The sequence below is a fragment of the Polistes dominula genome, unplaced genomic scaffold (assembly GCF_049000335.1).
Source record: "Polistes dominula isolate Pdom_NZ unplaced genomic scaffold, Pdom_raw_medaka contig_26, whole genome shotgun sequence".
Lineage (NCBI taxonomy): Eukaryota > Metazoa > Arthropoda > Insecta > Hymenoptera > Vespidae > Polistes > Polistes dominula.
Window position 1 is genome coordinate 1,442,312 of NW_028300939.1, and position 27,015 is coordinate 1,469,326.

A 27,015-nucleotide genomic window follows, 5' to 3' on the forward strand; every position below is an offset into this window, starting at 1 on the left:
AAGTTTATTTGAAATTTACAGCACGAGATGGCGCGTGCATATTATTCAATTCGAAATTGGCGGCTCGAGATGCGCGCGCATGTCTAGTCCGCAATAGGCGGCTCGAGATGCGCGCGCATACCTAGTCCGCAATAGGCGGCTCGAGATGCGCGCGCATGTCTTGTCCGCAATCGGCGGCTCGAGATGCGCGCGCATGTCTTGTCCGCAATCGGCGGCTCGAGATGCGCGCGCATGTCTTGTCTGCAGCTAGCGACACGAGATGCGCGCGCATACTAGTTCAGAACTGTCAACGCGAGATGGTGTACGAATGTCAATTTCCAACGTTCCCACGTGATATTTGCCCCTTCTATAGTAATTCGTGTAATTCGTGTACAGTAACGGTATTCGAAAGAAGGTAGGAAGTGGAACGTCTACGTTTAACGTTTGCAATTACACATATAGAACACTATCTCTCTACGAAAAGAAGAAAATTCCCTTATAGAAAGATGGTGGCGATAAAATCGTTTATTCGTTGGTAACATTGTGCGCGTGGACAAATCTATCGTGATGACAGTTTCGAGCGGTGACAGCAGTCGCGTAAGTGTTTGTCGGGCTAAGAGAAGCGTACCTTCCTATTCCGTTAGTTAGTAAGGATCCACCACTTTCATCGTTTTGGCTAACGCTCCGTCATTTAATGTGTTATCTACGGAATACAAATCGTGCCGGAGGTAAGTGACCTAATATTCTTTGATATGCAACAGCCAGATGGTTGCAAGTGATTAACTTGACAGTTTGTTGTTCCACATATTATTTGATAAAAAAAACAAAAAAGCCTACCGCCAAAAATCTATCCTTTTTTGGTAAACTTTTCTATTACTACTACTACACACGCACACGCATACACTTTCTTTTTATTTCTCAATTTGTTACATTTTTATTACTTTTAAAATTTATTGATTTAATTCATTTGTAATGTAAGAAAGATTATTTAATTTTAATTGTTAAAGTACAGATTGATTTTACTTTTATCTTTCAAGATGCAATTTATTTACTTTTAATATATTTGTTGTTTTGTTTTTTTGTATTTTAAATCTAATTATATTTGATACGTTTAATTATATTTTTCAAGATACAATTTATTAACATTTATAATATATATTATTTTGTTTATCAAATGTAATAATTATTTTATTTCATTTAGTATTTGCATGAAAGGTGTGTATTGGTAATAGGAATTAAACAACAATATAACTTTATCATGGTAATATTTATATGATGGTTCCTTTAATTATGAACAAGTTTTTATTGTAGAACAATTCATTTAATAACAAGAAACAAAAATAATCAAGAAGAATTACTGAAGTAAACATCCAAAAAATCAATGTGAAAATAATATTGAAAACATACAAAAAATGAATTAAAGAACATAAAACTTTCTCTCACAGGTATTATAACATTACATAAATTATGAATAATTCAATTAAATTTTCTGTATTATTTATTAAATTTATTTATTTAGGTTATATTGGAACATTTGATTTATAATTCATTTGCATTGGAACAGTTTAAAAATTCAAATTAAACCTCAAAACAAATTATATCATCAAATGATTTGAAATGGATAATAGGAAAACAAAATTTATATTTAACAATAATAAACAAACAAAAAATGAAAATACAATTTGTAAGTACAGTAACGTCAGAGATAATTAAAACGATGAGAAACAGAGAGAGAGAGAGAAAGAGAGAGAGAGAGATATGGTGATAGTGTTGGTGATTATATTTGAGTTTGACAGAGAAACGATGATGACGAGTACGTAACACGTGTATATACATGTGTATATTACTCACATATGCATATATATATATATATACTTCATTCTTTATTTCTATCTCTTTCTATCTATCTCTGTCTTCTTCTTCTTCTTGCATGCATGCTTGCATACAATGAATGATGATCCATAAATCGGTAAGAAAAGTTAATAGAGATGACAAATAAGAATAAAACTCGTGTTGTGTGTGTGTGTGTTCTTTTTAAACACTTGAAATAATGTTTCTTCATTTATTTTCTTTATTTCAACGACAACTCAGTTTTTTTTTTTTTCTTTATTCTTGTTGTTTTTTGGTGAGAATGAGTTTTGTCCTTGGTGATACCTAAAAAACGAATTAAGTTTGCTATACGAACGAGAACTTTCATGACTTTCGTTTAATATATTTTTCATTCCTTATCGGGAAATAGTGGACATTGTCTTTAAATAGAATCTAATTAGTATATGTGTGTAATATGTGGATGTGTGTGTGTGTTTTACAGTAGTAATATGAAGTTTTTACTCCATTTTTGTTTTGTACTTTTGTTTTGTTTTTTTCAATTTGCAATGTGTGGTGCATAATTTTTTTAAATGTCTTTTGTTTTTTATTTTATTTCTTGGGTTGTTTTATTAATTATTAATTTTGTGTCTTATTTTTTTTTTTGGTTAGTTACATACAAAAGTATTAAAAAAAAGAAATGTTTGAATTGGATTTAGTATATAGAAAATAGTATGCAACGTTTCTTTGTGAATTATGTTCAAAGAATATTAAGAATTAAATTATTATTATTATTATTATTAAATATTGAATGAAAAAAAAGAAAATTATGTTAGAGAAATTGTTATTAAGACTGTGCAGTTCTTCTCCATTTTTGTTTTGTTCTTTTTTTAAATTATCCCGCGAATTTGTATGCAATTTTAAATGTCTTTTGTTTTCTCTATTATTTTATTTCTACTTGTTTTTTTCTTTTTTTTTTTATTAATAATTATATTCATTTAGAGATCTAATTTTTCTAGGTTTGTAACATACAAAAAAAAAGTTATTTTACTTGTTTTAAAGTTTCATTAAAACAAACGTTTTTTTTTTTTTCTTACAAAGTATTAGAAAAAAGATAGAAAGATGGAAGATAATATTTGATTGGATTTAATATACAATGTTTCATTGTGAATTCATTTTAAAGAATATTCAATATCGAATGAATAGAAATAATGATGTTAGAGAAATGAATGTTGAGACGTTATGTGATAAACGAGAGAGGGAATACTGCATGCACGACGAACTTATGAAGATTTATGCGAATTAGGGTAACGTTGGATGAGGTCAGAACTTTAGCACGTTATGATGAATACATGTGCGTATGTTACATACCACATATATATATATATATATATATATATATATATATATATATATATATATATATATAAGAACCATGTGCGTATGTTACATACCATATATATATATATATATAAGGTAACAACGCCTTGCTGAGAAATTATGAACGAGCTGAGGAAACGGTGAAAGCGAGTAATTTCAACTCTAATTTCTTTTCATTAGCGATTCGTCCCTAATGTCCGTTAAAGTTAACTTTACAAAACTCGATGGAGAGAGAGAGAGAAAGAGAAAGAGAGAGAAAGAGAGAGAGAGACTTCTTGTGAGAGAGAGAGAGAACTTCTTGTTCTTTTCTTCATTATTTTTTTCTCTCTTTTCTTTCTCTCTTCTCCAGTTCTAAAAAGTTATCCTTCTTTTTCTTTCTTTTTCAAATAATTTTGAAAACAAAAAAAAAACATAAGATTTTTCTAACTATTTAACTATTTTTTTTTCTTTTTCCCCTCCATAAGACACAAAACTACTACTACGAAGTAAATGTATGCGGAAGAGAAATAACATTGAAAAGAAAAAGTGTGAAAGTTAAGAAAGAACAAACAAGAAAACATAGAAAAAGGAAGACAACAACAACAACAACAACAACAACAGGAAAAAGAAGAAGACAAAAAGAGAAAGAAGAAGAAGAAGAAGAAGAAGAAAATGGAGGAGAGAAAAGAAGACAATTTTAATCCGAGTTTGAACAATTTGATGAACAATTTGAACACGCAACTAAATTTAACTTGACATCTTTCTAGTTGAGGGAAATACAAAGTAAATGAATGCATAAGTGAGAGAGAGAGAAAGAAATAGAAAAATAGAAAGATAGAAAGATAGAAAGAGAGAGAGAGAGAGAGGAGGGATTAAACGAGCCGTAACACTTTTATTTTTTTGTTATTTTTTTATTTTTATATATCTTTCTCTTTTTGTTTTCTTTTTCTTTCTCCAACAAACGTCGGAAACAATTTACATGGTATTGTCTGTCTGTATATAACTCGTGTTACGTATATACACGTTAGGTATGTGTGTAGTGTATATAAATACGTAGGTAGAGAGAATCAAAAAATAAATAGATAGATAGAGAGAGAGAAAGAGAGAAATAAAGAGAAAGAGATATGCGTTTCCGGATGCCGATTGTACAACTCCGCCGATGGTGGTTCACGGTCAACGCGCTTTCAAAGCAGTTCCGCAAAACTTTTCAATCGGTAGAAAAAGAAACAAATTGTTACCAAGACAAATATAGATAGATAGACAGACAGACAGAGTCAGACAGATAGACAAGAAGATAGACAAGTAGATAGGAAAAAAATATAGCAACCAACACATTTATATATATATATATATATCTTTTCATACATTATTTATTTTCCAACCCTTTTATCTAAATATCTTCTTGTTTCTTTTTTATTTTTTATTTTGTATGAGTGTGTAATTATTTTTAAATCATATTTTTAACAAGTAATAAACTACATACACTACTAGTAAAAAAGGAAATAGATAAATAGATAGATAGATAGATAGTATTTTATTTTATTTATATTTTATTTGTATTTTATTTGTATTTTTATTTTATTTATATTTTAGTTTATTTTATTTTAATTATATTTTATTTTATTTAGATTTTATTTTTATGTTTATTTTTATTTATATTTTATTTATCTATCTAGATATACGGACATTAAAATACTTCAGTGGTTTTAGTAATTGCGCGCGTTTACATTTGAAAAAACTAAATCATATCTATTGTATATATATATATATATATATACGTATATATATGTATGTATGTTTCAATTTGTTAGAAACTTTGTATTTATTTGTTATTTTTAATACATGAGTAAATTTCATTATTGTAAATCAATGTTTTTTGAGATTGATTCATCATTATAGTATTTAATTAAATCTAGTCAATGTAACAACTACGTAATAATTGACCGGAAGTAACTACTCGCTTACGGAAATTGTCGATTCACTCTTTACATATACACATACATACATACACACATACATATATATACGTATATATTTGATTTAAAAATGAAATATATATATATATATATATATATATATATATAAATGTATTTTGAAAAAAAAATCTAAAGTTTCAAACTTTACATTTCTATGTAATAGAAAAATGTGTTTGCTAAAAAGAAAAAGAAAAAAAGGGTATAAGTTAAAAGGATAAAGATGGCTGTCAATCCAAGTATAATACTTTAGTACTTTGCGTTTAGTTTTAGATCGATTAAATGTCATCTTCCATTTAAGTCTTTTTAACGATCATGTCAAAGGTATTCCAAGTGATAAAATCGTATCGTTAAATATTCAACTAAACTAAGGAGGGGGGAGGAGACACTTTATTTTACATTTTGTTTCAAACGTGTGTGTTCTATTTCTTTTCTGTTTTTTATTTTTTTTTTGTTTTATTTTTCTTACTTACTTCCTTTCTTTCACTTTTTATCTATATATCCTATGTTTGCTTAAGCTTAACAAATTTTTCGTTGCAAAACAAATTCTACTACGTATTCAGAATAAATTACTTTCAAGCGATAAGATTATTGGCTGGTTTCCAACAAAACCAATGTATGTAGTAGTATTTTTAAAACTAACACAATTACATACATTAGGGAATATATATATATGGTTCATGTATTTGTATATTTTGTAATATACATTGAAAAAAAAAAGAAAAAAGAAAAAAGATAAAGAAACATTTAAAATTGCATAACACATTTTTACAATTACAAATAAAATAAATTCATATATATTTATAAATTCATATATATATATATATATATAAATGTGTGTGTGTGTGTGTTGTAGGTAATGGGGATAAACTCGAAAGTAAATTTATTTTCAAGGATTCCCCCAAACCCTACTACTGTTTCCACCCTTCACCCTCACATCTCGTTAGCAAGGAGTAGGATGAAAAAAAAAAATAGAAATGGTTTTTTTTTTTTTTTTTTTTTAAATCATTAGTGAAAAATATTTTCAATTCGAATTTTCTTTTATTTTTTTTATTTTTGTTTTTTTTGTTTTTTTTTTCAAGTTTTCTCGTTTACGTTAATCATGGAAATTGTTGGATCATTAATTTGGTTTTTCCTTCATTCGCGAAATAAATAATTAATTAATATAAAAAAGAATAAAGGAATATTTGGAAAAGAATTAGTATAAAGAATTAAATTACTGTTTGTTTGAAAAAGAAAAAAAATTAAAATAAAATAAAATAGAAAAGATGGTAGGGAAGTGTATATAAAATAGCTTTCGTAATAATTTACTTTCAACTGTATAAACAAAGTATTATTTTATCATCCATTATAATATACGTTTATATCTATCTATCTATCTATCTATCTATATATTTATCTATCTATTACGAACAATTAAATATTTGTCTTGCTTCAAAAAAGAACAAAATAAACTGAAATGTCTTCAAACTCATCAAAAGTGAGTAAGTTGAGTGAGTTGAGTTGAGTTGAGTGCATTGGTAAAATGTCGATTACTTTTGTTGATATTAAACAAGTATTAAAGTGCAAGCAAGTATAGTATATCTGAAACACGAGTTTATCAGTTATATCTATAGATAATAATATCTTGTTTTACTTTCAAAAAAAGAAAAAAGAACAAAATAAAGGTCATACCTATATATTGTTTTAAATGTTAACAAAATGGGAGAATCAGGAATCAAGACAAATATTTAATAAATTAGATTGCAGGATATATTGAGTAATATATATATATATATTTGACAATAATATAAAATGAATCATTTCAAATTAACTTGTTTCAGTAATCTAATGTTAAACATTGAAACAACCAATAAGTTAAATACAACAATATCAAATGATCCAATGATGTATCATAAACTATACAAGATAACTAATAATTGCAATCTTATAAAAAGTATAAGATGGAATAAGATAGAACTAGATAGATAGATAAAAAAAAGATGAAGAAAACCAAAAAAAAAAAAAGAATGTTATTAAACCAGTAAGATGAAAATCTATTTTAACGAGATTTTTAGATTAATTGTCGAACGATTTGGTAGAAAAGTAAAAGGGGGTTGCAAAGGGAGAAAAGAAAGAAAGAAAGAAAGAAAAAACGGGATCGACGAGAGTAACTGAAGGGGATGAGAAGAAAGAGGAGGAGGTGAAGGAGGAGGATGGAGGATGAGGGTGGGAAGGGTGCAGTACCCCCTCGTACGCGATATGAGAGAAAAAGCAACCAAGAGAAAGAGAAATAGAAAAAGAAATAGAAAAAGAGGGGTGGTGAGTGTGAGTGCGATGAAGGGTGGAAAAAGGGAAGGGTAGGGAAGGATAGGGAAGGATAAGGAAGGGAAGATGCTTTTGTGGACTCTTGTGCGCATGTCGAGTTTATCCCTGGTGCCCTGTGCGCGGGCTCCATCGACCCTCAAACCATTTTATACTTTCCAGTACGTGCCTGGTCGTTCGACGTTGCCGGTTTATAATTCGACGACAAGACAATACTCTATATATATATATATATATATACATATATATATGTATGTATGTATATATATATATATATAGAGAGAGAGAGAGAAAGAGAGATTGAAATAGAGAAAGAAAATAAAAAAAAAAAGAGAAAAGTACAGAAAGAGATAGAGAACAGAGCGAATGGTGGGGGTAGGTGATAGAGTGGGGGAAGAGAGTATAGGTTAGGGAATTAAAAAGAACTACAAAAAATAATCAAAAATAAAATAGAGAGACAAAGAGGAGAGAGAGAGAGAATAGAATCGATAATGGATATATAAACTCTTAACGAGGTTTTTAGTTTCGTTTTAGATGAAGATTAGTATCAGGGATTTTGTTTGAGAGAAAGGGTTAAGGTAGGAGGATGATGGTTTGTTTTCATCTCTCTTCAATAGTGCAATTTGGACGATAATTATTATCAACGATTACATCTATTGTTATCTATGTGTATCTAGGGATATTTAGGAATCTAATTGATTATTATTATTTATTTATTTATTTATTTATTTATTTAATAATTAAGAAAACGTACATTGCATTCTGTTGGAGGAAAAATTGTTTCTAGAATTGTTTGGAGAGTGTCATTTGATGTTTTATAGTTTTTTATGATTTATTTAATTATTTATTTATTTATTTTGTTGAATCGAGAATTTGATTAATTCAATCAAGAAAACATTTGTATTATTTATTATTTATTATATGTTTATTAATGTTTGTCGTTTAATGAAGATTCGTTTTTTATAATTATTTGTTCTTTTTTATTATTTAATTATCATTGTCGTGATAGGGAAAAAATGCATGCATATACATTCACATATGTATGTATATATATATATATTTATGTGTACGTGTAATAAGTATATTAATATCATAGATAAGATAATGTGGTTTTGAAAGATTCACAAGTAAAGATTAAATGCGAATATAAAATGAAACGTGATATGTTATTATAATAATAATAATAATAATAATAATCATCTGTTTTCTTTTTTTTTATCTATCTATCAATCTCTGTCTCTCTCTCTCTCTCTCTCTCTCTATCCTTTTTTTATTTTATCTTTATTTGATTAATTAGTATTATTATTTATTGAATATCTTAGGTTAGGTTAAGTTAGTATCTTTAGTATCTCAAGTTAGTTTAATTTTTCTATTTATATATATTTATATATTATATTATATTATATATTATTTATTTATATATATATATATATATTTATTTAACATTCTTATTTATTTATTTATTAATTTATTTATTATTTAGTCAAGCATGTATATATGAAATTCCGTAAAACGTGAATCCATAATATTATTACATTTTAAAAACATGGTTTGAAACTAGGATGCGTGACCAATCTAATGCAACTCGTTTCTTCTTCTTCTTCTTCTTCTTCTTCTTCTTCTTCTTTTACTACTACTATATTACTATTACTTCCTTCTTTTCTGAAAGAAAAAAAAGAAAACATGAGAGAGATAGGTAGAATAGTTTCGAGAAAGAATTATGAAAGTAGTCGAGAACTTTACTTACGATTCTTGGTTAGATAAGAAAAAAAAAGGTTTCTACAACAATTTTTCCTCTGATCCAAGATTTATTCTGAACACTCTATTAGGAAATTGTTCTTTATTATTTTTTTTTTTTTTAAGACAATGGATGATAATTATCTTAAATTTATGATATTTTTAATAGAATGAAAAAATATATTGTTTATATATAATAATAATGTTAGATGTGAATTAATACAATATACTGGTAGAAGATAAAAATATGTTTGAAATGTTATTAGATACAATTTTAATTGAATGATTTATCTTTTATTTTAAATCAATAATACTGTCTGTATTTGTTTATATATATTTATATACTAAAGTTTTTAATATTTGTTTTGTTTTTTATACAATATGTTTCATTCTATGTTAAAAATGTTACTAGAACACAATTCGTTTATCTTTCTCACTGATTTGTTCACACGCTTTAATTGTTTCCTTTTTCTTCTTTTTTCAAAGATATTATAATTTATTTATTTAAACATATATTTTATCATCAATCTATAAAAAGAACAAAAGAACTCAAAGTGTTAATTATTTGATTGTAAACATCTAGGGTATTTTTTAGTTAGTTTTCGAAATAACTAAATTACGAATTTAACTAGTAATTAATTTATTATTAATATAATAATTAATAAATATATTTAATAATATAAAAGTAATTAAAAAACAAAAAACAAATAATTAATTAATAAAGGAATTTAAATATTATAGATGAAGATCTATCTCGACCAATCAGAAAAATATAAAAGTCAATTGAGCTTTTAAAATATTTCATACACACAGAGTGATTACACAGTGTTGTTGTTGTTGTTGTTGATCTTATAAAAAAAAAAAACAGTGAACAAATTTAAATAAATAATTAAAAAAAAAAACAAACAATGAACATATATAAATCAACGATTAAAAATAAAACAATGACAATATTTAAAACAATAATTATAATGAAGAATTAATTTGAAGAAAAGATTTTAATGTCAAAATGAATGCGTTCGTTGGAATGTGCGTTGCAAATGAGTGGAATAATCATGATAAAAGTACCGTTGTAAAATATCAAGAAAAATCGCGAATTAACGTGAAGATAAACAAAACGAAGAACGGAGTTGAATCATCCATATCACCACCACATAAGATTTTTATGGTTCTACGTGGTATCCTGACACCTGCCACTGCTCGACTTATTCGGAATAAATTATCCAAAAGGTAGACAATTTTTTAACGAGAAGATTTCTCAAGGATTAATTCTTCTTTTTCTCTTTTTCTTTCTCTCTCACTCACCCTTCATCTACCCCCATTTATTATCTTTTGAAACAACAATATATATATACTGTCAGATAAATTATTTCATTTAATATATATATATATATATAATTATTATACTGTGTATATAATTACTTGATATATATTTTATATTATATACTGTAAGGTATAATTAATTGATATAATATTATTTTATATTATTTTTGTATTATCTATTTTATGAAATAATAATAATAATAACATATTGAGGTTAGTTTATATAGACAAAATGTTGAATATGACAGGTGTATCAAACTTAACATTTATTATTAAAAATACTTGAACAAAAGTAAATATAAATATATTATAAGATAAATTATTTCATTATTTCTATTATTATTATTATTATTACATGATATACAATATTATTTTATGATATAATAATATTTTATGAAATACAATAATAATAACATATTGAGGTTAGTTTATATAGACAAAATGTTGAATATGACAGGTGTATCAAACTTACCATTTATTATTAAAAATACTTAAACAAAAATAAATATAAATATATTATAAGATAAATTATTTCATTATTATTATAATTAAATAATATAATATTATTTTATGAAATATAATTATAATAATACATTGAGGTTAGTTGACGTAAACAAAATGTTGAGTAGAAAAGGTGTGTATAAAATGTATCATTTATTGTCTTCTAAACAAAAATATATATATAAATACATGTTATAATATATATTATAATAATATAATTATAATACTCTATATTGAGGTTAGTTCATATTGACAAATTGTTAAATATAAAAGGTGTGTATCAAACTTCATCATTTATTATCTCCTAAACAAAGATATATAAACACATGAAACACATTATTTTATAAAATATAATTATAATAATATAATTGCTGAATTATTATAAACAAAATATTGTATTAGAAAAAGGTGTGTATAAAACGAGATCATAAACTAAAGGATGGAAGAAATACACCACTAACGTTTTTATTAGTATCGTCAGCATCCAGAATAACTCAACTCTCTGGGTATATCTGTGATTCTGTCTTTTCTCATCGAGAAAGATAAAGATAATAATAAAAATAAGAATCAGGTTGCTTGGAACGTTGGTTTCGTTTCGAAACGAATATACCCAACCATTGTGTTGTATGTTTTACCAAGGGCATTATCATTAACTATCATTTTTAGAAGGGCTTTTGCAAACAGTCAGACAGGAATATAAAAGTTATAACTAACTAACAACAACAACAACAACAACAATACTCTAACGATGTTCATGGTTTATTGCACTTGATGCAACGATGTTGCACTCGAAATGAGAAAGTGAAAAACATAGTATGAGAAAGAGAAAGAGAGAAAGAGAAACAGAACAAGGGGGAGACAAAAAAACTACTATGGGAATTGTTTGAGAAGTGCTCTGAAAATGAAACAGGGAAACATAAAATAGGGGAAGAATATAAATGTATACACACACACACATATATATATATATAGTTTATTAATAATTTTATATATTTATAATCTATAATTATTAATATTATAACTGTATGTGTTACTATATAGATATATTATTATTAATATATGTAGTGTATTACTATATATTATAATCTAGTTATATTATTATTAACACTATAACTATATATAATTATAATATTAATAATTATAGATTATACCAATATATAACAATCTATAATTATACTAATATACACCTATATATATATACTATATTATACATGTGTATGAAAGAAGAGTCTGAGAGATTTAGTCAAAGGTAGGGAGGGGGGGGAAGATATTAGATAAAATTCGTTGTAAAATGAGTGGATATGATTTAAAATGCAACATGTATACATATATATACATACATACGATGTATAAAAACACATTTTCATTATTTTTGCATCTTTTATCGCGGAAGAAATATATTATTTATAACGATTGGTCAGCATTTCATTATATGCATCGTCCAGTTCTCTTTTACAACAACGTAACTTCACGGGGCGTTTCCCCCTATCAGAGTGGTGAGAGGAAGGGGCAAGGGGTGATAGGGAATTGCTTCGAAGGCTAATAAAATCAGTAGTTAGCTTTTACATTTCATTCGAATTTCATCCTGCCTTGTTGAATGTGTTTGTTTGTAATACATAAAAATATGTTAAATTTCTATTCGAAGCATGATGACGATCATCATCGTTCTGATCCTACAACAAACATGTTTTACAAAGTGGTTACAGTTTTGATAGAATCGTACGTAATTGGTGAATCCATTTTTAATTATCTTCCTCAATCCTTCAACAAGGTTGTCCATCTTTTTTTTTTCTTTTTGTGAATGGACAACGAGCAAGTTTATAATTAAATTTGAAAATGTGTTTCAAATGATTTTAGTTTAGGATGATTTGTAATAAATTTTAACTTTTTTTTTTGATAATTATTTCTTATTGTTTTAGGACTCGTGAAAGTGGTAACAACAATAATAATAATAATAACAACAACAACAACAACAACGATACTTCAGTAGGACAATTAGGATCTACGCGTCATGGACCTCAGCTGATGAGCTTGCTTCGTTTATGCACCACTGTGCACCAACAACAACAACAGCAACAACAACAGCAGCAACTGCAACTGCAACAGCAACAGTCATCCTCATCTTCATCCCAGTACAGTAGTTTGCAACCAGAAAAAATATTTTCAAACCAATCGTCGGAACTTTATCAGGTGGAGAGGATAAATTTGTCACAGGAAATTCCTACCGACGAGCTGGCTCTATTAGCTAAGCTGGAGGAAGCCAATAGGTAACTAAATTTACATTTTGAATAGGCTTCTTAACGATTCTCCTTCTTCTTCCTCTTCTTCTTCTTCTTCTTCGTCTTCACTAGGTCTCTGGTCACGTTTGATAGAATTTTATTACTTAAACGAGAAATTTTGAGGCATTTATTTGAACAATTTTTGCACAACACAGAATTACGGATAATAAAATAAAATCTTATAAGAGAGAGAGAGATGTTTCATAGAAATTGGATTGTGTTTTGAATCAAACGTAATTGGAATATTTTTTAATACTATTTTCAAAAATAGTATATTAAACTATTTTTTTTTAGTATTAATTTAATTTTAATTAAATTATTACTATAATTGTTAATTTCATTTATAATTAAATATATTTATATTTATTAATTATTTAAATTATTATTTTGATTGTAGTAGTAATAATTAATTTAATTATTACTCTATATTATTTAATTAAATGATTACACATAATATTTAGTAATTACTTAATACATTTAATTTAATTTATAAATGTATTATTATAAAGTGGAAAATTCAAATATAGTTCCGCCATGTTTTACCAAGATGGTGGAACACTTTTTTTAAATTCTAACCTGTTGCAAAGATTTAAACAAGAAATTCAAAATGAATTCTTCATATTATAATAACAATTCTATAGAAATGCATTAAAAAATTGCATTATTATTTGTTAATACATTGAAAAAAATAATATTAAGTAATAGTTTAATTTAAATTTATTATCATAAAGTATGGAACATACTCAAATAATTCCGCCATGTTTTACCAAGATGGTGGAACACTTTTTTGATAATTTTAACCTGTCTCAAAGATTTAAAAATGAATTCTTTAATTAATGAAATTTGATTATTAAAAAAATAGTCATTGAAATGATTGTTCTTTCTTTTTACAGGCTGATAGAATCGGATGCAAAGTCACTTAACTCACTTCAGAGTAATCATAGTAGAAAAGGATCGGACACATCACAGGTGTCCGTGGCGTCGGGGGGTAGCGGGGGTAATGGAGGAGATGCTGTTACTGCTGCTGCACCCCGACGTCATACCACCACTGCAGATGGGGAGGAAAACACGTGGAGTCTTTGGGGTCACATAGTTGCTGATTGGGATTATCATTGGAAGAAGAGAAAAGATTTTGTCAAAGAATTTGTACGACAGGGTATACCCCATCATTTCAGGTAAATTTTTAGAATAGAATGTACACAATTATAATAGATAAAGAAATAGAAATAGAAATAGAAATAGGTGGGGAAAAGTATGTGTGTTGTTTGTATGTGAGAAAGAAAGAGAGAGAGAGAGAGAGAGAGAGAAAGAGAAGATCACGTTGTACATATTGTATATTACATAACTATAGCGATGATGTTGCAAAAGTAGGACATATGTGAACACGCATATGTATATACTCATTGGTCGTTCATGTTAAACAAATTACAATATGTAAAAAAAAAATAGATTCATTTAGTACTACTTTATATGCATCTTCTTTTTCTAACATTTAATTTGATGATATATTGTCAAACGGAACTTGTAGATTAATATTAACAGATTGAGTGCCACGCCAAATTGTATTAAGATTGTCCGTGGCGCCACGATGTGGAATACACCGGTCACGGTCATATGGCCGGTGGCCCCCATGGCGTCACAGTCAAGTTAAGTGCCGGTCACCGGTGACCCCACCCCCACCCCGTGGTACTCGACCTGTTAAACGTATATCTAGAGATTGATCAGTATTTAAAAAAAGAAACCATTTTAGGGGTATCGTCTGGCAATTGTTGAGCGGTGCACACGATTCTCCCGTTAAAAAGCAGTTTGCAGAATATATCAAAGCAACGTCAGCCTGTGAAAGGATAATAAGGAGAGATATAGCAAGAACATATCCTGAACATGACTTCTTTAAGGAGAAAGATGGTCTTGGTCAGGAGAGTTTGTTTAATGTTATGAAAGCTTATAGTCTTCACGATCGCGAAGTGGGTTACTGCCAAGGTTCGGGATTCATTGTAGGATTGCTTCTAATGCAGGTGCAGTATTTGTTTTCCCTTTATAAAAATAAAGGATGGATATATTTCTGACAATTATCCAAAATAATATCAAAAAAAAAAAAAAAAAAAGAAAAAGAAAAGGAACAATACAGCTGACGACTTTATCCTTGTTGTTTTCAACGAATCCCTTTTTTAACGGCTTGTTGCAGCAAATGCCAGAGGAAGAAGCTTTCGCAGTATTAGTAGCGCTTATGCAAGAGTATCGTTTGCGAGATATGTTTAAACCGAGTATGGCAGAATTAGGGGTGTGCATGTATCAATTAGAACATTTAGTAGCCGATACGCATCCCGAACTACACGCTCATTTCACGGCTCAAGGTTTTCATACTTCGATGTACGCCTCATCTTGGTTTCTCACGCTGTTTACCACGGCACTTGGATTACCCCTCGCCTGTCGTATCTTTGACGTATTCCTATCCGAAGGAATGGAAATTATCTTCAAAGTTGCTCTGGCTATGTTGCATTTAGGAAAGGAGGATTTACTCAGTTTGGATATGGAGGGTATGTTAAAGGTAAGGGACGATTATTTTCACACGATTGAAAATGTTCAAGTGTGTGTTCAAGAGTAGTAGGTGTATTAAAGTTATTAACACAGGTTTACACTATCTACTTATCATCTACTTATCTATAGATTAATATAAATTTTTATTTGATAACACTTGGACGTGTTTCAATAAGAAAATCGATTGTTAATGTTCTTTTAATGTTCATGGAATTCTTGAATGATGAAGGACAGTGAAAATGGTGTGTTAATACTTTATTAAGACGGCGTGAGATAGTATGTAACTCGTGGTACTCATCGCGTTAGATCGATGTGCGAGACAGCTTTTGTGTCAATGAAGTCACGCCTACGCGTTACGTAGAAGTAGGTCGGTTAGCAACAATATGTATTTCCATTTTACAGATTACAAAACGTTATCGTAAAACATTCATATTTTTGTTTGATTGAAAATAGAACAATATCATTTATTATAAATTGAATATTATATTGATTATATATGTATATATTAATGACAAATATTTGCTAAAGTTTTTTCAGAAACAATTACCAAGCAAAGCTGAAAAAGATCCAGACGTACTTATGAATTTGGCATACGGTATGAAAATCAATCCTAAAAGGATGAAAAAGCTTGAGAAAGATTATACCGTGCTGAAAATGAAGGAACAAGAAGAGATGGTTGAATTGCGAAGATTAAGGGCGGAAAATAAATTATTAAGACAAAGGACTGAACTTTTGGAAGCAGAATCTGCTGAATTAGCTGACAGATTAGTGAGAGGACAAGTTTCACGTGCTGAGGAAGAGGAAACTGCGTTTGTAGTGCAAAGGGAATTGGCTGCCCTTCGTCACACCCATCTTGAGACAAGTCATCAACTTGAACAGGCCCATGATGAACTTAGATCGTTGTCTCTTCTTTTAGAGGAAAACGTGAACTCGCGACAATCCTCGTTAGACGAGATCCTGTTGAAGCAAGAAGCGTTGATGCAAAAGGAAGAACTGATACAGTGCCTGCAAGAGGAATTAGTTAGGGTCAGATTAAGTGAAGCTGAAAATGGTGCAACTATCAGAGAATTAAGAGCCAGAATACAGGAATTGGAACAAGATAAAAAGACTTTGCGAGAATCAACTCCTGACAATTCTGTTGCTCATCTGCAAGAAGAACTGATTGCTGTTAAACTCAGAGAGGCAGAAGCTAACTTATCTTTGAAGGTAAAAGAAGGTTACATTTCATTTGTTAGATATTTTATTTGTTTCAATAAATAATCATTATGTATGTTAATATTGGTTAGGATCTTCGGCAAAGGGTTATGGAATTGAGTGCTGCATGGCAAAGGCATTTGCAGGAACATAGATCTGCCCAATCCGCTCCTGCTGCGGATTCAACGCCGAAGAAATTGCTATTTTGGGAGAACAGAGGTCACGAGGTACAAAAGTATGAGGAAGATCTGATGACAACTAGAATTCGTGAAATGGAAGCTCTTACTGAGGTTAAAGAACTTAGGCTTAAGGTCATGGAATTGGAGACACAAGTACAAGTTGCTACTAATCAATTGCGTAGACAAGATGATAATGGTAAAGTACTTAAAGAAGATTTAGAGAATGCACTTGCCAAGGAAAAAATTCTCGTTACTAAATTAAGAGATGAACAACGTAAGTACGCCGATTTGGAATCAAAAATGAAAGATGAGACCATGATGGCCAGGATACGTGACGCTGAACATGCCCAATTAGTTGCTGAGCTCACACAGAAAATTTCTTTGCTCGAATTAAAGGTTAGTTTTTGGTATTTTATACATTATTATTATTATTTTTCTTATTGATTTCATTTTACTTTTCCTCCTCCATTTTCAATTGCAGAACGAAGAAATGCATGCTGAGGGTGAGCTAAGAAATAATTTAGATGACAGTGAAAGAGTTAGAGAACTTCAAGATAAAGTTGCTGAATTAAAAGCTGAGGTAAGAAGATAATTATTGTTTGAAAATAATTTGAAAAAATAAAAAAAAAAAGAGAGAGGTTATGTTGATTATAATTGCATCGGATAGAAGCAATTTTTTTCAAAGTTGCAGTAAGGGGTGAAAGTTTTGTCATTCATGATTACGATGACAATATCTCTGACAAACTTGGATAATATTTTTATTCATCATAAATCGCATCTCTCATTATTATTATTATTATTATTATTATTATTGTTATTATTAGATAATGTGGTAAGTTAATTATTTTGTCTGCATATGAACGACAATAGACCACGACGTGTAATTTTGACAAAGGAATGCAATTTAAAGACAAATATTAGGATTAGTTAATTATTAATCATTATCATTAATAATCATCAAGGTTTTACGTACAAATATTTTATCCCAAAAGTATATCTAATTTGACATATGAATAAGTATTTTTTTTTTTTTATTACATATTTGAATTAAAAAAAAAAAACAAAAAACAAAACAAAAAATAGAAAGTAGCTATAATTGTAGGAGCCTGTAGATTAACAATTGTTTATTTTTTGTTTTGTTATTTAGTATCCCACAATATTTAAACAGGACACATAATGTGTCTGAATTAGAAAATATTAAGCTTCTTGTAGTTCGTAAATATTTAAAAAAAAAAAAAAAAAAAAGAGAGAAACGCCTCCCCCCCTCCGCATCGTATCTTCTCGTAATAATAGTGAACGGAGTAAAAAATGTATTAATTAACAACAGCTACATACAAAACAAACTAATTTTTGTTATACATATACATATACATATATATAATTATATTATTTATTTATTTATTTATTTATTTATTTGATTCACAACACATTAAACAATTAATTAATACTTTGAGAAAAGGAAAAAATATATAAAAGCTTGTATTAACAAATTGGAATTGGAAGATTACGTAATATCACTTATTTAATGTTTTTAATGAATATTTTTTAAATTAATGGTATTGCTTTTTTTTCATATGCATTTATTTCAATGTTTTTTGCCTTCAAAATTTAATTGCACATCATCCTATCAATTCACATGAAAGATATTTATTTATATATATTTCTATATGCAATTTCAATTCAATTTTGTGAATAATATTTTTTAAAATGATGACAAATATGTTTTTTTTTTCTCTAAATTTTTGTGCATGTCTTTTAAATGTTGACCTGTACAAAAATCAAGATAATTAATGTGAAATATATATATATATATTTTTTGTTTTTATTTATTTATTATATATACATATAATTGTTTCATTTATAATTTTTATATTAATCCAAACACACAAATAACTAAAAAAACAAATCTCCTAGCAATGAAAAATTTGTAAATTTAATCAATGGGGCAAACAAACACACAGAAACAAAAAAAAAATCAGAAAAGGTATTGTAAATTGTGCTTATTTTCTAACGTAACATTAATAAATAATAACTGTGTTACACTAATAAAATAATGTTCATGCACAAATTGCACCTCTTACTGCAATGTAACGCTAATTTATAATCCACGCTTTAAGTAATTGGACATATTTTGCTTTCAATTAAATATATTAAAAAACTTTACATAAAATAATTGTTGAATATAATCTAAAAATGATGAAACAAAATATATTCGGGTTTATATATAATGAGTAAGTGTTTATATATATAAAAAAACAAAAAAAAAAATCTAATCATTTTAAATAATTTTCATTCGCATAATTTAACATCTGAATGTTATCTGAGTTTTGAACGTTTGGTGGAAGGGTTTTTTTTTTATTCCTTGTTCTAACAATCCTTTAGATTAGATACTTTAATTACTACATGTTGACACACACGTGGTACACGAATATTATACTAAATGCATTGTAATTGTTTACAACATATATTGTTTACTTATCTATATATATATATATATATATATAATACTAGGGGTACCCCACCACGCGTTGCTGTGGCTCACAATCAGTCCGATACTCACGACTCTTTGTTAATAAACAAATAATATTCGATTATAAATTGAGATATAAACTATCCTATCTTTCAAGTTGGATGAAATTGCACACAGTGTGGAAAATTTGATTAAAATCGGTTCAGTAGTTTAGGAGTCCATTGCGGACAAACAACGTGACACGTAATTTACATACATTAAGATATATAAATATAATAATATAATATTAATTATATGATATATTATATTAATTTATATTATTAATATAATTATATTACCCCAAATATTACTCATATATAATTTATAAAAATTATAAATTATTAATATAATCTTCTTCTTCTTTTTCTTTTTCTTTCTTGTTTGTCCGCAATGAACTCCTAAACTACTGAACCGATTTTAATCAAATTTTCCACACTGTGTGCAATTTCATCCAACTTGAAAGATAGGATAGTTAATGTCTCAATTTATAATCGCAATATTATTTGTTTATTAACAAAGAGTCAGAGACATTAACAAAGACGTGTGTATCGGACTGATTGTGAGTCACAGCAACACGTGGCAGGGTACCCCTAGTATAATATAATATATATATATATAGATTTATATTTTTAGCATCCATTATTAGTTGCAGTTGGTATACATATATAATATTTATTACACCAACACAGCTTTTGTGACATCGTGTGTGAAAATAATGTGATTGGCAGGTACCTCTATGCATTAAGGGATGCAGTCAGTAACGTTCTATCATTTATCGTTTATCGTGACATTGGAGAGACTTCCTTTTAATATAAATTTCATATACCATTGTTGAAATATAATATATGCCTTTAAAAAGCAAGAATAATTCATACAGCTTTTTTTTAATTATTCATTAATAAATTATATTTTTCTTTTTATATTATTATTAAATTATGATGAATTTTTTTTGTTTTTTTTTTGATAAATCATGAAATTAAAATGCTTTTATATATTGCGTCTGCGCTGGTTTATTATATTAAGCTATTTTGTCATATTATCATTGAAACACCATAGTTTTGTCTTTCTATGTTTATTATTTACAAAAGTATGTTTAAAAAAAAAAAAAAACAACGTCGTTAGATTTAAATGCTTTTAATTAGACAGAATATATATATATATATGTAATATTTTTCTATAATTTTGGTCTGTGTGTAAAAGAATTATTATTATTATTAATAATAATAATAATAATAATAACAACAACATGTTCATATATATAACAACATAGTTTAAGTAAGACATCCCATATCAAATAATCATCTTGTATCGTTCATTGGCCCTTTAAAAAAAAAAAAAAAAAACAAGAAACAATGTTGCATTAGTCAATGGGAGTTAGCACAGCATAGAGAATATAATAAAATAATAATATTTATTTTTCTATAGAAAAATGTTGAAAGATTATATTATTTGAATTTAATTATAATAAGTGAACAATTATATAGGATATAAACAAAAAAAAAACAAAAAAGATACAATTGTTTTATCTTTGTTTTTTATTTTTTTTTTTTTTTATTGGAAGAAATGTGTCACGCAAAGTGTATAAAAATGAGAACAAGAACTAAACTGCTAATCCTTAGTGTATAAAGGTACCAAAAAAACAAAAGAAAAAACCATTATGTTTAATAATACTAATAGAAGGATCTAATCGTTTCTGTAAAACTAACCCTCTACTGCTGTGTTATCTCTGTCTCCTTAGTTCCCTACGCCAATCACCAGCCCGGAGACTGAACCTTGGCGCTGGGTCGAGTAAGTCTTTACCCATCTGTAAGCATTATTTTTTATCATTTCATATGCGTAGCATGGTGTATATATAATAACCCTTATATATATTTGTTCAATTGTGTCAAACAACATATTCCTCTAGTTATTTATTACATACATTTTTATATTTATTTGATTAGTTTGTATTAGTCTGATGATGCTGTTTCATTATATTATGTATAATATATTTCTTTTGAAGTCTTTATTATTATTATTATTATTATGTTTTATTATATGTAATATAATATATAATGTTATTATGTAATTAATATAATTAATAATATATTATTATATTATAGGTTATATTTCATATAATATAATAATATACTATATTATATTATAGGTTATCTTACATATAATATAATAATATATAATGTTATTATATATAATTACTATAATTAATAATATATTATTATATTATAGGTTATATTACATATATACATATGAACATATACATATACATAACATATACATGTACATATATATGCATTTATAAAAGGAATATGTTATGTTTCTCTTATCTCATTGGAAATATGACACATTTAGTATAGTTCCAAGAAAGAAACGTTTTTAGTTTGTTTCAATTTTTTTTTTTTTTTTGTTATTCTCAGTTTGTTTTTACTATGTTTACATTCGTGTCAATTTAGTTTAGACTTTCGTGATAAGATGTTATAAACATTGTGTATATAAAAACAAGTAATGCAATTTTCAGTTTATTCTATATACTCGTGTTACTTTATTTTTCAGGTTATGTTATATATTTCAATAATATAAATGATAATATATTGATCAATAGGGATTATTGGATATATTTGATGATAATAATAATAATACTGCATGCTTTATTAATATTGCATTATATTATTATTATTCTACATAATATTACACATATATTTTATTTATTTATATATATTTGACATGTTTCTTTTTCTTTCATCTTTCTTTTGACTTTTTTATTTATTTTTTCTTTTTTATTTGTATCATTTATTTATCATCATTTTTCATTTGAATATATTATTTTAAAATTTGCACGATTAATTATATATTATCACATATTGTTTATAACAATGCTTAATTAACAAATGCTATTAATAAATCATAAGCATAATGAATGTATAGTGGCATTGTGTGTGTTGGTTCATATCACAAATACAATAATTGCATGCATGCATCATCGTCGTTGTCGTTGTCGTTATCGTTGTTGTTGTTATTATTGTTGTTGTTGTTGTTTTTTTTTGCACCATATTGCATAAAGTGCCATTGTTTATCAAGTAGATTTATTAAAACACACGTATGTATAAGTTAAAATCAATTTATAGGAAAATCTCATTAATCAAAGTACATTCATTAAGTTTCATTTGTTCATATTATTACAATTAGATAAATATATTATTATTATTATTATTAATTAATAATCGTTTAGGATGATCATATATATATATATAATAAATAATTTGTTACGTTCTTATTTCGTATAATATAATTAAAGTTTTTTTTTAATTCATAATTTGTGCAGTGATACAATACAGAGAAATATTTTGTAGGTTAAGTGATTATATCAATAATATACGAAATAAAATCGTAGAATAATAATAATAATAATAATAATAATCATTGTCGTGGATATTTTAGCGTCATATTTTTGTTTTTTTTAGGAAAATCAAACAAAAAACAATATCATTTAATATCATCCCCCTACCCTCATACACACCACACCCTAACCTCACTTGTCAATTAATTCCCAGAGTATGAAAGAAATTTGTGTTGTTGTTTGTGTTGTTTTTTTTTTCATAAATCAAGGATGATAAATGAAGGATTAAAACAAATGATGAAAAAGAAGAATAAGAAGAAGAAGAAAAAGAAGAAGAAAATTATGATGATGATGATGATGATGATTTATGTTAAATTATTATTATAATTAAACGAAATAAATTAAATTGTTATTAATAATAATAATTGTAGAGAGAGAGAGAGAGAGAGAGAGAGAGAGAGTTTGACATTTAATATTAATAATTTTTATTTTTTTTCACAGGTCATGAGGTTAGAAAGTTGGAAACAACGTTGGACAGGTCATGGTGATCATCAACCAGTTAGAAGTTTTAGCATCGAAACTGAAAGTGAATTGGACGAACGAGATCTTAGGATTTGTCTGCCAGATCATATCAACACGACCACTCCTAATTCACCAGAGGTATAGGAATTCTATCGTCTACAAATGTTAGACGATGTCATCTTCTAGGCAGCTAATTATTATTATTATTATTATTATTATTATTGTTTAAAACAATACTCTCCTCCTCATTTCGTCCGAGAAGAATTGAAACTGTGAATGAACATTTGTTTGTTCTTATTTGTATTTTTTCTCTCTCTCTCTCTTTCTCTTTCTCTCTTTCTCTTTCTCTTTCTCTTTCTCTTTCTCTTACCTTTTTTTTTTCTTTCTAACTTTGTATGTTTTTCTCTCTCTTTCTTATTTCTATTTCTATGTCAGTTTAGAAAAAAAGATAAAGTGTTGAGGAGCACTTTTTTAATACGTAAATATTTGACTCACCCTATATTAGAAAATAGTATATATATATATATTGATTTGATTCATTATGTGTTATTAATTTATTGTATAAAAATGAATCAAAACTTGCAATTTTGTTAATGAAATAATTTAACTTTTCAAAGTGTTGAGGAGCACTTTTTTAATACGTAAATATTTGACTCACCCTATATTAGAAAATAGTATATATATATATATATATATTGATTTGATTCATTATGTTTTATTAATTTATTTAAAAAAATGTGTAAAGGTGATTACACTATTATATTACAAACAAAGTAACTTTAATTTAATTATTATTATTATTATTATTATTATTATTATTCGTATGTTTTTATTATATTATATAAGTTGTTAAACTGACTAGTTTAGTAGAATTTAAAAATAAGAAAGAGATTAAATTTGAGTGCAACATGGTGGTGGGTCTTACTATTTTTATTAAAAAATAAAAGTTTACTTTCAAAAAGTGTTGAAATTTTAAATAAGAAATAGAAAGATTATATTTGAGGTTAGATTCTTTTTTTTTTTTTAAATAACTACTTCCATTTATTTGTTGCATTCGCATTTAAAAATAATAAAAAGAGAGAGAGAGAGAGAGAAAGAAACAAACATAGAAAGAAAAGAAAACAAAAAAAAAACCAAAAAATTAAGAGAAAGAGTTTTTTCTTGTTTTTTTTAAAGAGATGAGAGAAAAAAATATATATATATAAGAAAAAAAAAACATTTAATTGAGAACGTCGTAGGTTGCAAAAAAAAAAAAAAAAAAACAAGAAAAAGAAAAAAGACGATCACGTGATTTTATTGACATAATGACGACGTTATTAGATTATTATAATCAAGCTTTTCATTTTAACAAATTATCATCATGTAAATCATCTTCATTTTTAATTCGTCCATTTTATTTTTTTTATTTTTTTTTTATTTTTTTGGTAACTTTTTTCTCCATCTTTGTGATATTATTCGGTATTTTTTTGTCTTTCTTTCTTTTTGGGGGCAAAAGTGGGAGGGATATAGGGATAGGGGTAGTAGGAGGGAGGGAGGGGGGGGTTAAAGGAGGGTTTATTTAAATCATTTAATAATACGATTGAGATCCGTGTCCGTCGTCGTCGTCGTTAGAGTGTGTTAAACGTTTTTCTACGTACGCTTTATTACCGGGGATAAATATAATCGTGCTACTAACATAAGTTATTGATAGAGGTTGCAGGAGGATGTCAACCATTACCTATGATTCGTAGCAGTGACTATTATCGAATAGAAAAAATCGGTGTTGTTGTTTTACCTATACATTGATATTATCGAAAGAAAAAAAGAAAAAAAAGAAGAAAATGAAAAAAAAATAAATATTAATAATAACAATAATAAAAATGAACGAGAGTAAAAATTTATCATCATCTCGTTTTTAATAAATTGTTCATTTGAACAAACTTTTTTTTTTTATTGGAGGGAAACGTGTGCCGCCATCTTGAGTTTCCATTTTTTTTGTTTTTTGAATTTATCAAAAAAGAGTTTAAAAAGTGAATGAAAAGAAAAATTGTTACAACCAATGACGTAACGCACGTTTCCTTCTTTATTTGTATAATATATTTTATAAAATAATTATAATAATAATAACAACGAATTATAAAACGTATTATTATGACTGTCCATAATCGAAAAGATTATTGTGTATTTAAAAAATATTTCATATAAAATCATTCCAAATCATATTTTTATTTTTTTTTTTTTTTAATTTTAAATAGTAGTCAATTTGACTCTTTTTTTTTTTTTCTTTCGATGAAATTATTTATAAATGACATTACACATACAATCATACACATATATATTTTAGATATTAGTATATTTATACAAATGATCGTGCTAATATATATATATATATATATATATATACATTATTTTGTCATTTTTATTTTTATTTTTATTGTATTTTTTAAACTTGAAAAGCTTGATTATAAAATTGTATACCGATCGAAAATTGTGCAAGTTTGATGAAAAAAAAAAAAATAACAAAAAAAAAACAAATACGTATTAAATGTTATTATTATTTTTATTTATATTTTATTTAATTTTTATTTTATTATATATATATATACACACGTTAGATTTTATTAAATTTCAAAATTGAGAGAGAGATATTTAAATATTCTATTGACTCTATTATATTATAATTTATTATTTAAAAAAAAAAAAAAACCCAATAAAAAAAAAACTTCGAAACTTCGATCGAATTTGTGAGAATGAAATATATTCGATTTAAAAAAATAAAATTAAAAGAAAATTATTGACTAGCAAAATAATTAATTAATTAATTAAATAAATAAATAAATATAAAGGAAGATAATTTTTAAACAAAATTCAAGAACGGTTCTCATTCTCACACGTGTATGTATATACATATATATACACACACGTGCGTTTAAGTACACACATCAACAAAAGTTTTGCATCATATCATTTATACGTTCATGAAATTTGGAAACCAAGTTGATGATGCAAAACTTTTTTTTTTTTTTTTGATGAATGTATTATTAAAGTAAACATGTAATTTTTAAAATAAAAAAAAACAAGGTGTAATAATGTGTAATCTGCATAGAAGATAACTCTACACATAGAGCAGACAAGCCAGCATAAAATCTGTCGGTGAAATAAGAAAAAGAGATAGAACATGTGAGGTTGATGTTGTCTCTCTCTCTCTCTCTAACTAGCGCTGAGCGGCGCATGCGCATTAGTCTGCTGCTGGTATCGTGTACGATAAGCACGACAAGTCTAATGCGCATGCGCCGGTACCGTGTACGATAAGCACGACAAGTCTAATGCGCATGCGCCGGTATCGTGTACGATAAGCACGACAAGTCTAATGCGCATGCGCCGGTACCGCATGAGTTAGAAAGAGACAACATCAACCTTTCGTTTCTTACTGCTATATTCATGCAGAGACATTTCTACATTCACTTATACAACCGTCTATGGTTTGTCTACTGTATTT

General features: G+C 26.9%; 1 protein-coding gene and 1 long non-coding RNA gene across 7 annotated transcripts; one reads left to right on the plus strand and one right to left on the minus strand.

Moving 5' to 3' along the window:
• Positions 1 to 296: 296 nt before the first annotated feature.
• On the plus strand, positions 297 to 25,563 carry Evi5 (ecotropic viral integration site 5). 6 transcript variants are annotated; one of them, XM_089171561.1, is made up of 11 exons: positions 297 to 707; positions 1,291 to 1,424; positions 1,499 to 1,663; positions 12,902 to 13,249; positions 14,155 to 14,436; positions 15,012 to 15,276; positions 15,447 to 15,809; positions 16,328 to 17,005; positions 17,086 to 17,568; positions 17,654 to 17,752; positions 23,517 to 25,563. In XM_089171561.1, exons 4-11 carry the CDS (start codon positions 13,008 to 13,010, stop codon positions 23,679 to 23,681), a joined length of 2,577 nt encoding a protein of 858 aa, XP_089027687.1. In that variant the 5' UTR covers positions 297 to 707; positions 1,291 to 1,424; positions 1,499 to 1,663; positions 12,902 to 13,007; the 3' UTR covers positions 23,682 to 25,563. The 6 variants fall into 6 exon arrangements, with proteins under 6 accessions (XP_089027687.1, XP_015189107.1, XP_089027685.1 ...); XM_089171559.1 differs by lacking the exons at positions 297 to 707; positions 1,291 to 1,424; positions 1,499 to 1,663 and adding exons at positions 7,320 to 7,796; positions 9,900 to 10,388; positions 21,420 to 21,469 and having other exon boundaries at positions 23,517 to 23,660; XM_089171560.1 differs by lacking the exons at positions 297 to 707; positions 1,291 to 1,424; positions 1,499 to 1,663 and adding exons at positions 7,321 to 7,796; positions 9,900 to 10,388; positions 21,420 to 21,487 and having other exon boundaries at positions 23,517 to 23,658.
• Positions 7,682 to 9,892, minus strand: LOC149032866 (uncharacterized). The gene is made up of 2 exons (XR_016176256.1): positions 9,169 to 9,892; positions 7,682 to 9,083 (listed from the first exon to the last, which is right to left on the minus strand). It is a non-coding gene; the product is annotated as an uncharacterized LOC149032866 (long non-coding RNA).
• Positions 25,564 to 27,015: the final 1,452 nt, after the last annotated feature.

Excerpts from the sequence above, each read along its gene's own strand:
- Evi5 (XM_089171558.1), top strand. The coding sequence starts at position 10,168 with ATGAATGCGTTCGTTGGAATGTGCGTTGCAAATGAGTGGAATAATCAT. Across the intron at positions 13,250-14,154 it reads AAGCTGGAGGAAGCCAATAG|GCTGATAGAATCGGATGCAA; the intron begins GTAACTAAATTT and ends TTCTTTTTACAG. Across the intron at positions 17,753-23,516 it reads TTGCTGAATTAAAAGCTGAG|GTCATGAGGTTAGAAAGTTG; the intron begins GTAAGAAGATAA and ends TTTTTTTCACAG.